The sequence below is a fragment of the Vulpes lagopus genome, chromosome 3 (assembly GCF_018345385.1).
Source record: "Vulpes lagopus strain Blue_001 chromosome 3, ASM1834538v1, whole genome shotgun sequence".
Classification (NCBI taxonomy): Eukaryota; Metazoa; Chordata; class Mammalia; order Carnivora; family Canidae; genus Vulpes; species Vulpes lagopus.
Genome location: NC_054826.1, coordinates 112,458,270 through 112,472,341, shown reverse-complemented (window position 1 = coordinate 112,472,341; position 14,072 = coordinate 112,458,270). Strand labels below are relative to the sequence as shown.

The 14,072-nt window shown below is 37.0% G+C and overlaps 2 protein-coding genes across 3 annotated transcripts in view; both read left to right on the top strand.

Moving 5' to 3' along the window:
- The window catches only part of MOSMO (modulator of smoothened), a 65,040-nt gene extending 59,507 nt beyond the window's left edge, over window positions 1–5,533 (top strand). The window contains exon 3 of one of the 2 annotated variants that reach the window (XM_041747904.1): window positions 2,871–5,533. In XM_041747904.1, coding sequence (XP_041603838.1) covers window positions 2,871–3,055 — 185 coding nt within the window. In that variant the 3' untranslated portion in view covers window positions 3,056–5,533. The remainder of the gene's footprint in view (window positions 1–2,870) is intronic. The other variant, XM_041747905.1, reaches the window with a different exon arrangement.
- An 8,116-nt stretch (window positions 5,534–13,649) lies between these two features.
- The window catches only part of VWA3A (von Willebrand factor A domain containing 3A), a 60,359-nt gene continuing 59,936 nt past the window's right edge, over window positions 13,650–14,072 (top strand). The window contains exon 1 of the mRNA XM_041747241.1: window positions 13,650–13,673. The gene's annotated coding sequence lies outside the window, so the exon portion shown is untranslated. The remainder of the gene's footprint in view (window positions 13,674–14,072) is intronic.

Below are 14,072 nucleotides of genomic sequence, written 5' to 3'. Positions count from 1 at the left end.
TAAATCCACTGTCATTGTTACCAGAGCTAGTCCATGGGGGTGGCAGTCCTGAGGATTGAGCTCCCTTGCTATTTCCATTCAGCTTTTGAAAATATACTTCATCTCTACTGTATATATTTCTATTCTGCTTAAACTGTAGTTCTGGTAAAAATGTCAGGGTAACATTTTCTAATAGGTTTACACAGTGGAGAACTCTCAGAGGAGAGCCACATGTGACGCAGCTTGCCTGTTGGGGGCAAAGGTGACAAAGATGTCTTTTTCTTCAAGTCTCCCCCTTATCCTTAACTCTGCCCTTGTAATTTACATTCCTATCTCCCAGTAAACTCAATATCTGATTCTCACCATCAAGAAATCTGTGCCATGGAAGATTGGAAGTTATGTGTTATAGGCTTATTTAGGACTCAAAATTTAATTGTAAAAAGTTGATAGATACTATCACCATTAATAAGATTTTAAGATCTAAAGTTAACCTCACAGGTCCCAGGAGCTTAAAAGAAAACTCAGCTACCTACATTAAATCTTCCCAGAGTATAGAGAACGAAACTCTTTGGATTAAAAACTAGGATTAGATCAAATAGGAGTTTACTGTTTCTTTTATATTTGATTAAGCTTGGGGATCCCTGGGTGGCACAGCAGTTTGGCGCCTGCCTTTGGCCCAGGGCGCAATCCTGGAAACCCGGGATCGAATCCCACGTCGGGCTCCCGGTGCATGGAGCCTGCTTCTCCCTCTGCCTATGTCTCTGCCTCTCTCTCTCTCTCTCTCTCTGACTATCATAAATAAATAAAAATTAATTTTAAAAAATATTTGATTAAGCTTTTCCTAACTGGAATGTATTTAACTCTTGTAAAATATTAAACTCTACTTTAAATATAATCATTAAATGATTATTTCATTATAAAGGATAGATTTCTATTTTACAGTAGAAAATAGAAAAAGATAGGAATGAAGTTGACACTTTAATTAACAGAATGAACAGTTATAATACCTGCGTATCGCTAAAGCACTTCCAAATTATGTTTCTTGATTAGATTAGTCAACATTAAGAAACAAATTGTTTTTAAAGCAATAACTTTCTCCCATTGTTTTTCTATTAGATGGTCTATAGCTACTTAGATTGCGGTTTCATTTTACTTACCAAACCATATTAAAGCATAATAAGAACTGTTAGAAATTGGTGACAGATAACACTGATAAGTGGACATTGGCAGCACTAATAGTCTTTTACTGCTGACTCTACAACAGAAAGGCAAAAAGATCTAATACTTAATATCTAAATTTTTCATTTGTTCTGTAGTAGTAGGCACCTGGATTAGAACAAATTCACTTGTGTAACATTATTTGGTGTGGTCGTTGGCCCAAAATGAAGTAATGAAGTAGGCTGTATGTATAATATGAGATCATCCATCTAGGTGGTGCAAAGCAAACAACAGTGCTGATGTGTTCCATAGACTAGTGTATTAATTAAGAAAATGTTACTTTTTAATACCTTGGATATTACCCTGGAGGTACGTCTTCCAGGAAAAGATTCCTAATTGGCTTTTTAAAGGACTCTCCTATTAAATTTGTTGATTGATTAACACAAAAATAATTTAGGACAAGTGTCAGCTGCTGATTATCCAGGACTCTGTCTGTATTCGTGGGGATATGTTTAACTTGGAAGAAGTTTCTCATTCATTAATAATGGAAAGCTTCAACCCTTCATATGCAGTGAGTATAGTAACCTGTCTTCATATTACACTGAAGAAATGTTTCTACCTCCAAAGAAATTTGAAGGACTGTGAACATTTAACCAAAATGCTTTCAAAAAGCATAAAATATTTTCTTGGAAAAGCTAGCCTGTCAATGGTAATCTCTATTCACTAGGAAGAGTGTTTCTTTGGTAGCCCAGGGCCACAAGCTGTTTGCTGAAATAGGACTGTGTAATTCCACCCAGATGGGTTTTCTGGGACTGTTCTAGAAATATTTTTAGCAAATAATATATTTCATTGTGTTCCTATACAAAACACAAAGAAGCCCCCCCACACCCCACTTCAACCTCTATGTACTCAGACAACCTGAGAGAGATCTTTTTTCGAACTTTGTGGATAATGAGAGATAACCACTCTAATGAATTTACTAATCATCTCAAAAGCCTGAGGTTCTTTCCACTAAGTGATTTTAAATCAGAGTAAGAAAAATAGTACTATTATCTCTATGTACGTTTTCTCCAATTCCTCCTGATACTGAGAGGAACAGAGAATTGGCAGAATAATAACTGATGATAATAATATGCAACATTTATTCAGCACTTACTATCAGCCTGGCATCAGGCCAAGGACTTAACATTGTTTTATTTATCCTTCTGGTACTTACCTCATTTCTAGAAGGGAACCAGAAGCCTAAGCACAGCCAGCAAGTAGTGGAGCCAGATCATAAACCCTCTCTCATTCTAGCTAGAGCCCTTAACCACTATTTTAAGTGGTCAAATATACTTTATGCACACACCTGAAACTAATATAATACTGTGTTAAATATACTGGAATTAAACTTTTTAAATCAAAATGTAAAAACAAATCATTTATATAGTTAATAGTAAGTAAGCACTTACTTAGTAGGTTTGAAGCCCTTTCTTAATGCTGATATTTGAAATTGTCCTAACGCTTGTAAAAAAGGCTAGTCTAGCTTTTACTGTGTTGAATAGTTAGGCATTGGCAATATTTTGTGATCCATAGAAAATGTAAAATCTTTTGACAAGTGGTCAGTGTTTTAACAGGTTTGACCATGTTATCAATCCACAGCCCTTCTTATAAACTTCCTTTGTGCCAAATTTTCATTGTTTTCCTAATTACCAAACCGTGTTACTAATGTTGTGTTTTGGTTTGTTTTACAGTGATCCTTTTCTGTATGGCTGCCCTAATATTTCCAATAGGATTTTACATCAATGAAGTCGGAGGCCAACCTTATAAATTACCCAACAACACAGTAGTTGGGTCATCATATGTACTTTTTGTCTTATCAATTTTCTTTACAATAGTAGGACTTCTATTTGCTGGCAAAGTTTGTTTACCAGGCTGATGAATGTCTAAATTGCTCAACTCTTTTATTATTTTTTATTTTATTTTATTTTTTTATTTTTGGAGGGGGGAGGACAAAGACAAGGCATCTGAGTAGTCCTCTCATGGGAAGATGCTTAGATGCAACTGATGCTAAAAAGGAAAAAAAAAAATGCTTTGATTTGTTCTCACTATGCACTTTGGATTTAAAAACAAAACAAAACAAACAAAAAAAGGAGAGCCTTTTCCATAACCAAATACAGACAATATTGACTAAATCTCCTGAGCATATTCAGGCAGTCAGGTCTGCACTGTGATAGCAACCTAGTGAAGGAGAATGCTTTATACTGAAAAGCATGTGGCCCTTTGTGACTCTGTTGTTCCGTTTTTAACGTCTAATGATTAATTGAGGAAAAAAAGTCTAAGTATTTATGAATCATGGTGGACCAGAGGGTTGCAAGAGAAGTTCATGTGGGGCTGGCCTCACCTCCTAAGAAATTAGTGTTCACAGCTTCCTTGTAATGGTATGAGCCTTTGGCACCAGAATGATTTGCTGTTGCATTACTACACCAAGAAGCCAATAGATCAAAACTTGTTTGCTAAAATGTATGTAAAAATCCTGAAATTCCCTATTCTCTGTGTACAAAACAAAACAAAAAAAAATCAAACACTAAGAAACATGTTGTTGGGGGTGGGTGGGTGGGGGAAATATTACTTATATTTATATAAATATATATATAATATATATATTTTGCTGATGCAGTATACAGTGTGTATATATGTGTGTGTGTGTGTGTGTGTGTATGTGTGTGTAAATTTATATACACACACATGCAAACAGTTCCTGGAAGAGAACTCTGAATGCTTTGCTAGCAAAACACTGTGGTGTGCAAACCTAGAACTCAATAGAAAAAAAAGCCATTTACCTGAAGGCTGCATAGTGGAGAGAGTCTTCAGTTTACCTCATTCTTTGTAGCAGCCCTTGATTTTAACAGGTTTTTGTAATAGGTACAAATAATCCCATACCTTTCTAGGTCCAATTTTAAGTTAAGCTAAAATTCTTTGTAGGGTTAATTTATTTGTATATGAGAGTAGAAGGTAAGATCATGTAAAACCTTATAATTTGGGGAATCTGACACTATTTAAATTATTGGCAACTGTCGTCTGTTGTACAGAGGTTCTCTTTTTTCTACTGGCTTGGTCTGTTACCTGAATAATGCATTTTCTATGTTCAAGCACACAACTTTACATAAATACAAAGTTCACTAGTAATATCAATTTATAATATTTTGGCTTTCTACAACACTAACTTCACTCTGCTATAGAAGCTGAATTTATGTTCTTTTCATCTGTAAGCATTATTAGTACATCTCCTTTACCAAAAACCTGAGCAATACAATATTTTCTTTATATACTATATGCCTTTGTTTGCTAAAAGCTAACACTTTTGCATTTACTTTAAAGGGCTGTACTAAACCCACAGCTTTACGTTTTTTCTTAGAAGCAGCATTGCAGCTAACCCTCAAATCAATCCACAAATAGTTTTTAAATACATTGTTTCTTTTCTCCACATTTCCATGCTTGCATACCAGTTGTTTTTCCAGGTGAACACTATAGATAATCTCCTGTTTGAAATGTGGGGCAGGAGGCTCTTTCTTGGCAATGGAGCTAAAAGTTTTTCCTCTTTCTAGTGAAACAGCAACCCAAATGTCCCTATCAGTAGAGTTAGAGTCCCGTGTTGTCCATGCTTCACACAAACAGAAACAAATGCACTGTTTTTTGAAAGCTTAATTATAAATTATAAAATTATTACTTCAGAAACGGGGCTGCCTCCTTGGATATTCAGAGTATAAAATGGAGGAGCCTGATGTGTTTCACACTGGCTTGTTTGACATTCATATATCTTACTGTTAATTCAGCAGTATTTTATTGTGAAAGAAAACCCCAGTGTTTCAGCTCACTCAGGAGTCAGGGTAAGAGGTGATCCACCACTGTGGTGCATTCCTTGAGTGTTCTGGGGGAATGTCACACTCTTCCTTTCCAGGGTCAAAGAAACCTTTGGGAAATGACTGAAGGAGACTCTTTTTCCCCAAGTATTATGATGTCTAGTTAATTCTGAGAATACCACTGGACGTGTTCTACGGACATTTGGGATTGCAGTTCCCATTGTGATTTGATTGGTCCTCGTCAAATGGATCACTTCGAAGGAAAGTTTTGGTTGTCACCATTATACCACTGAGATAAAGTGTTAGCAAAGTATGGTTCAAATTAATTTATGATATGACCAAGAGCTTTTCTCTTCCAAAAGATGAATTTTATTGTAAATAGTTTCTCAAAATATTTTTAACTGGATCATGAGCATGGGGAGAGAAAGTTTCTCAGCTGCTAAGAATTCCCCCACTGTTTACTTCTTTCACTTACAGTGGTATTGCATATAAGATTACAAAATTTTAGGTTTTATTTGTATCTATTACCCAAACCATTAAATTGTCTTTAATTTCATCATTGTCTTGGAGGTCCAGTGCATAAAGAGCTGGTAGGGGAACACTCCCTCTAACCAGTCAGCACTCTAACCCAGAATTGGGACTGTCCCATCAAGTAGTATGTGAAGTCAAATCTTTGTACTCTTCCAGACCAAACAATGAAATGGGTTCATTCATATAAAAATTCTATAAATCCTGTAAGTGAAAAGTTAGACAACTGTCAGCAGTTGCTTTTAAAAAGGTCACTATAATAAGTACTATATAGTACAATATTAATTTATAGCAGGAAATCATATCTTGTAAACTGTATATAAAACACTGTCTTATGGTGCAATCATTTGTCAAACTTTGTCTGTTACATTGTTTTTAGAGTGTGTGCATTCTTCTCATACCTAAGAACATCACTGTAAAATCTGCTGAAAACTATTTATAGGTTTTATTTGCACAAGACTTAAATTAGTTTGAAAGTTTTGGAAGCTCCTATTGAACATGCCTAAACATCTGTAAACATGAAAAATCTTCAATTCATTAAAAGCAAACATTTCAGTATGATTCTTTCCAAAGGTAATCCATGTTCTATGTTGTTAATGTGTGTATGTAATTTTTCTGACTCTTCTTCTTACCCTATTTTCTCTTCCATTTGTTTTGTTTTTGAAGGATGGCTCTTCTTCTTCTTCTTTCTTCTTTCTTCTTCTTCTTTCTTCTTCTTTCTTCTTCTTCTTCTTTTTAAATATTCTAAATGACCAAAACACTTCATTGGTTTTTACCTTTTGGCCTAAAGCTTTGATATTTCTGCTTGATTTTCTGTGAATTCACTGTTTAATCTATTAAGTAAAATAATAGTCCTGGTGACATACAACCTATTGATTTAGAGGAAAGGCCCTGCAAAAGTATTGGAAACTAACTTTAGATATACTCTTAGCTATTATTTTGCATCGTGGGCTTCTTGGGAAGAACATGTTGCATTTTTTTTGTCTTTATTAAAAGACTACTAGCCACAAGTTACTCTGATTGTAGTAACTTTTATCAACCCACTTTGACCTTCTTTTAAAAATTAAATTTACATTCACAATTCAAAACAGTAAGCTGTCTTTCAGAACTAATTTTTGAAGGATAAAAATATATGAAGGAAAAACATGGCCTGTGTAGGTTGTATTCCCTACACAGGACTTATTAGTTGTATCACCTCAAGAGATTTTAGAGTTTGTGATCAAGGTCTGTATATTACCCCAAATTTTATTAAGAATTGTTTTCTAATTGGTTATAACATTTTTCAATTAATAGTTTCAAAACAAATTGTTAATACAAACTGTATAAAATGAACATAATTTTCTTCACTTGTATTTTTGTTATTGAGCAAGTTTATCAAAATAAATTGTCTACTAAAGAAACTAAAAAGGCTTCTATTGCTTTGAAGTAAGCTCTGATTTTAAAAATTCATTTCAGAAGTTGCTTTCTTACAGAGGTTTTACATATTCACACAGTGACACTGCACTGCCTCTTGGTTTGGTTCCGTTAGTATCATACAGGGAGAAGATCTCCCTCTCTTCTTCCACTTCCACTCCCTGCTCCCTCCTTGGGAAGAGATGCTGTTAATATTCCAGAATATGGATTTGACCATGTTTACCAATTAGAAGAGTCACTCAGCGATAAAAGACCACACATCTGTGGCTCTTTCTTCTGCATGATGTTTCTATGAATTGAGAGCCACTGAACCAAGGCCCTCAAAGCCAGCCAACTTGTGTTTCTGCTTCACACGTAGACTTAGGCCCATTCATCTTTGCCTCAGTCTTCTGTTTCTCCTTCACTGTAGGCCAAAGGATCTTAACTTCTAAAATTATAAAATTTGGGTTGAAGGAGAGTATAGAGGCCTTTAGTCTCTAGACACCTTCATGTGTTCCATCACAGCTTTACTATAGCTTTTTTAAGGGGCCTCAGGATTAGCTCAGCCAAAAGATAACTAGTAATCAAGTAAAGCACTATATTTACCCTTTGCTCCTGTCTCTACTTTATGTAGCCTTTACAGGATTCTCGTGGGGAGTTGAAAGATAAAGACAAGGTAGGATTTGGATATTCTTGAGTTCTGTATCATAAAGGCATCTTATCTTGGGGTGACCAATCATCCCCATTTGCCTGAGACTAAAGGGTTTCCTGGGACATGAGACTTGCAGTGCCTAACTGGGAAAATTACAGGCAAAAGGGAAGAGGTAATCACCCTACCTTCACACCATCCAAATCTATCCTGATGTAGAACACAGATGAGATGTATTAGAAAAGTTCTATAAATATTACCCAACAGGTCAATTGGAAATTATAATGGTAGACTTAACACAACTTCTAAGAGAGTGGGAGAAAACACTTTTCCTTCTCCTTGGTAATATCTCAGGACAAAAACAGATTAGCTTTAAAAACAATAACGTGAGTGTGCCTGGCTGGCTCAGTCAGTGAGTCCAAGCCCCACTTTGGGGCCAAAAAACCCCACTGTAATATGAGTCCAAAAACACCATATTTTGACTTAGTCTTCCACTAACTCTGTCCTAACCACTCTATGAGGAGATTATAGGAAAAACACCAAGACTGGAGGACTGGGTTTCTCTTATGCAAAGTCAACTCCTCTGGGTCACAGTTACCCAGCAACAAAATAAAAGTAGGTATTTATAAATGGTATCAAAGATAGAAAGCATAATGCTGTATTATTTTTTTAGAGTTTTGGTTCTTTTCCCAGGAGGAGATAACAATGGGATGATATTTTCAAGTACATTCAAGTTTTCTACAATTCAGCCCAGTTCCACTCCCAGACTAAAACCATCCAGGATTAGATTTCAAGAAGACAATTTTTTTCATGAAACTCAGAAAATTTTAGAGCTGGATGAAATCGAAAAGAGCTCACCCAGTTTTTCCATTTTCCAGATGAAGAAATCAAGGCGTCAGAAAGGTATATGACTTGCCAGAAGTCACACAATAGCAGAGCCCTCAACACAGAAGAAATGTCTTTGACAAATAGTCCTTGGACAGTTGACATAGGAGAAGCTATTTGACTTCTACAGCGTCTGAACCAGTCTTCAACTCATCTCCAACTACTTTATCCAAATAATTTCTACCAAAATAATCCTAACACAAAAGAAAGCATATCATTTCTTTGAGTTCCTGTCATTCCCACTCTACAGAATGAAATCTAAACTTCTTTAAGCATAACTTCATGATCCGACTTCAGGCTGTCTCTTCACTCTTTATATCCACCACTGTACCTTTTCACCTTACATGGCCAAACTAGCTAGTCTCCATTCTTTCACTACACCTGCGCTTTGTCTTGGCTGTGACTGCACTACCTCCTCCTGGCAGTTTTCCCAAATCCCTCCCATATTTGAAACCTATCTAATTGGTTTTGCTTTCTCTTTGGTTTGTACCTCTGTCATAAAACTTGAGGCGAGTAGATTGCCTGGATTCAAATCTCAGTTCCAGAATACTAGCTGTGTGACCCTCGGTGAATCACTTAACCTCTATGAGCCTTGGTTTTTTCACCTGTAGAATGAGGCTAATAGTACCAGTGTCATAGGGTGAGGGTTTAAATGAGAAAGCATGGAAAGTGCCTGGCTCATAGTAAGCATTCAAATGTCAGTTGCTGCTGTTCAATAAACACCTAACACTAGATGATAAACTGTTGAATGCAAGAAATGTGGCTTTCTTGTTTTCCTTAGAGACATGACACGTTGCTTTACATGTAAATTGAATTATTATAATTAAATTTGGGGTTAGGTTATAAAGAAAAATTATGACACTATATTTGAAAGACCCAGTCACCTACCTGCCAGGAGGGTTTCAGTGAAATTCTTCCTGAAAGCAGAGGCTTTCCTAGATCAGCCCTTATGTGGTTATTTTATTAGTAAGTATTTGTATAAAATGCCAGTTTCATTGACCTCCTTAGGGTTCAAGACCTAAGACCTTTACTACTCAAGACCCTTTGTAGGCTGAAGACCCTTTACTAACAAATTCACAGTGCTCCAATGTCGATATCAATACAGAGGACCAGGATGATGCAAGCACCCTGTTGATCCTGAGAGAACACTGGAGGCTTCTTCAAGCTTTTGGGTTCTCAGCTATCTTGAGGCCATAGATGTGGTATGTTTTGCAAAGACTTGGTTCTGCCAACATGGTTTTAATTATTTTTGCTAAAAGGAATGGACTCAAGGATTGGATCTCCTTTTAAATGCAGTTATCCCCAACTAGCCACTTTCTGTCCCTTTAGTAAATACTGCCATTGTATTTGGCCACTATTAAATCAATCTCTATTATCTGTCAGAGCAAGTCAGCAAAATAAATGCTGTGTCCTGACTCTGGCACTCTTTTCATGTTTAAATATTTAATTTGGTTGTCTTACACAATTCAAGTATTTTCTTAAATAAATTTAAAAAACAACTCATTCTTTTACATTGCTTTGTTCTCTGTGGCAAAATGCAAATGCAGTTGAAGAACCCATCAAAGAAAATCCTTTCCATTATGCATAATAAATTGCTCGAGGGGAACAATAATCCATGTATCTAAGAGAGCTAACTACCTCATAATTTACTAATGTCATTAGTGAGTAGCATACTGGACTCGTATTGCGGTGTAACCCCCACTCATACACACACCAGTCTTAACACTTTACCTCATTTCTACTTTCAGGATCATCAATAACTTTTTCTTGGCCTAAGTGCTGTTGTGGAGAAGGAAGTTACCATAACTCTAAACTGGGGCGAAGGGATTTTTTGTTTTTTTACAATAACATGTAAAATTTTTTTAAAAAAATGAATATAGGAAACTAAAAGTCACTTCTCAACCTACCTTCAAGAAATTACCACTATTAATGGTATATTAGATTTCTTGCTGTATGTACAATATATATGTCATATGTATAATATGCATGTTGTGTGTGTATATGATGGGTATGTCTTGTTCAGTTCTAACAAAAGCGAGATCATATTATACATGCCTGCCACTACCTTTTTACTTTATGATGGATATCTTTCTGTGTCAGTAAACATAAACAATGTGTGTGTGTGTGTTATCTCCTCCCTGGTTGATGTTCATTTAGGTAGTCTTCAAGTTTTTTGCTATTACAAATCATGCTGCTTGAAGTTAGGCCTTAGATAACAGAAACTTCCCAAATACCATGATAACCTGATATTCTCACTGAAGCATATCAACTACCCAATTTAAGGCAGTTCATATATTTTAAAATATTGTGGTTAAGAAATAGTGGCATTCAATAAGAGGTTGGAGAAAGAAACTAACATTAAATTCATACTATGTGTTTTTCCATATGTCATCTTACTTAATCCTCCTCCTAAGTGGAGGTGGTATTTTATAGACCAGAAAACCATGAATCAAAGGGGGAATAATTTACCCAAGGTTCAGTAACTAGTAACTGTTGAATCTTGGTTTCAAACCTAGGTTCTCTGACTTTAAATCGAGGACTACTTCTGTCCTGGCTAGTGTGAAGGAAATAAAAATAGCTTGTCCCAGTTGCATGATTTCTTGGCTCAGACATGAGCAGCTGAATCTATGGTTTGCTTCTTCTGGATGTGGAATGCAAGCAACCATAAAAGGTAGTCCTGCTTAGAAACAACCTATAAATATTATATATTTTATTGGGGGAAAAAGTATGTAAGTTATTAAGCTGTTTGTGTTCAGTCTTCCATCATTCCCCTCTCATTGTCAAGCTTTTTGCAATCCTGCTAAGTGATAACTTCACTGATTGCTGAACCAAATGATATCAACCCCCCCTTGATTTTACTGGGACCCTTATGGGAATTGAGCACCCAAGGAAATTTCCCCAAACAGGCTATGTCTTGTCCCCTCTGTAGTGCTTAAAAAAACAACTAACTAGATCCATTCCACCTTCCACCTTTCATAGGAAATCTGGTTATTGTGTCACCCTAGGGTTGTGCAGAGATCCATGGTTCAAACATTAGAAAGCACCCTCCAGTCATTTTTCATCTGTCTACACTCATTACTGCTGAGATATCAACTATTTCAGGCTGAATGGTACAATAGTCTGTGTCCATCCTCTGTTTGGGGCATGGTGAAGTTTGGTTAGCTGAGAAGCTTTCTCCTTGGACTGGAGACCCACTTCCTCTTAAGTCTTGCCATCTCAAAGTATTGCTACCAGACACTGAGCAAGCCCCTACTCCGTCTGATTTTCAGTACCAGACACTGAGCAAGCCCCTACTCCGTCTGATTTTCAGATACTTGATTTCTTGACCTGTCTCTGTCTTCTCCCCTTTGACTTCCCTCAGAAGCATGTTTGCCTAGTACCCAGGTCCCCTTCTTTGGTTCAAAACAAAACAAACCCAGCTTTTTTCACCCTCTGGCTCCAAGACTGGATGCAGAAGCCAGGTCTGGCCAATCAGAGTTACAGAGATTGTTTCAGAAAGGAGTGGACCGCGTGACCAAGCCAAGGCTGGGCTTTTCCCGGAGCTCCTTGGGAAAGAGGTGCTCTTCTTTTAAGGTTGCTAAGTTGGGGGATCTGGGGGAGCTGAGCGCTGCTAGTGTCCCAAGTTTGACAACCATTCATGAAGACCCTACTTAAGAATAAAGCAATCACAGAAGAAAGGAGCTGAAAAATGGAGACAGATTTCTATTAACATCATATTAGCCTTTGGATCAAGCCATGGCCAAAGCCAGAAAATCCTTGGATTTTTCTGTTGTTTGAGCAAATAAATTCCTTCTTTTCCTTAAGCCAGTTTGAGTTGGGTTTGTGTCTTTTAACTGAAAGAATCTTGATACTCTCACACTTTTCCTCTTGACATTAAACACATCCTTCACCTCCCGTGCTTTGGCACGTCACTTTAATCTTTCAGTTAGCTTAGGATCTTACAAAAGACAGGAAAAAAAATGTTGATTTCAGGCTACTTCTCAACCCAACAAAAAGCACCTGCTACTGGTTTGAAATAAAGGAAAGGAAGAAAGCAAAATACAACTTAATATCTTTAAAAAATGTTGCGCAATAATATAATCTTAGTCTGTTTAGGCTGCTATCACAAAATACCACAGACTAGGTGGCTTATAAAACACAAATCTAATTAGCTGTTGACTTACTGTGGTATCATTTTTGCAATATATTATGTATCGAATTATGGTATACACATGAAACTAATATAATGTTATGTCATATCTCAGTTAAAAAAAGACAAAGGGGGTTTTATTTTTTTATTATTTTTTTATAATAAATTTATTTTTTATTGGTGTTCGATTTACCAACATACAAAATAACACCCAGTCCTCATCCCGTCAAGTGCCCTCCTCAGTGCCCGTCACCCATTCGCCCCCACCCCCAAAGGGGGTTTTAAATGCTGAAGACAAGATCATCAAAGTCACCACTATTTGCTCAGTCCAACACAGGAGGTTTATAGACTAAATATGGCAAAACACTATAGCATTCATCAACAAGTTAAAAGAGCTTTGGAATTCATTTTTTTTCCCAGATTTGAAAAAAATCAAGGAGGTACTTATGAGTTTGCTATGCACTTAGGGAAAAACTTCATTTTTAGGGTCTATACTTGTTTATTTGTTTGTTTGTTTGTTTTTGTTAAGATTTTATTTATTTGGGCAGCCTGGGTGGCTCAGCGGCTTAGCGCCGCCTTCAGCCCAGGGCGTGATCCTGGAGACCCTGGATCGAGTCCCACGTCAGGCTCCTTGCATGAAGCCTGCTTCTCCCTCTGCCTGTGTCTCTGCCTCTCTCCCTCTCTCTTTCTCTCTGTGTGTCTCTCATGAATAAATAAATAAAATATTTTTTTTTAAATTTATTTATTTGACAGAGCCAGAGAGCCCAAGGTGCGGGGGGAGATTTGGTGGGGAGGGAATGGTAGAAGGAGAAGCTGATTCCCTGCTGAGCAGAGAGTCCAATGAAGGACACGATCCCAGGACTCTGGGATCATGACCTGAGCTGAAGGCAGGCACTTAAACAACTGAGCCACCCAGGTGCCCCAGGCCTATACTTCTAAAATAAAGCCCTTAGGTTCATACATTTTACTTTTGTGTCTTTATCTTACAGAAATAAAATCTCACAGTGCACAAGGATGTAAAACAATATTCATTGCAACAACACTTTAAAAAAATATATTTCTCACAATTGTGGAGGCTGGAAGTCCAAGATCAGGGTACCAGCATGGTCGGGTAAGGGTCATCTTCTGGGTTGCAGAACTCCTTGTATTCTCACAGGCAGAAGGGGCTACAGAGTTCTGTCCGTCTTCTTTTATGAGGATACTAATCCCATTCATGAGGGCTCTCCCCTCCTGACCTAACTGCCTCCTATCTCACCTCCTAATACCATCGCTTTAGGGGGTAAGTTTCCAACATACGAATTTAGGGGCTGGTGGGTAGGGGTGGGGACACACAAAAATTCAGACCACGGCAAATGGTCATTTAAGGAGAAAGAACAATCTAAGTGTGTATTCTGTAATACCGGAACTTAAAAGTACATGAAACAAAAATAGAATTAATGGGAGAATTAGGAAATCCCGCAATCAATATATTTGGGGCAGAGAGACCAGGCTACAGCTCTTAAATAAAGAT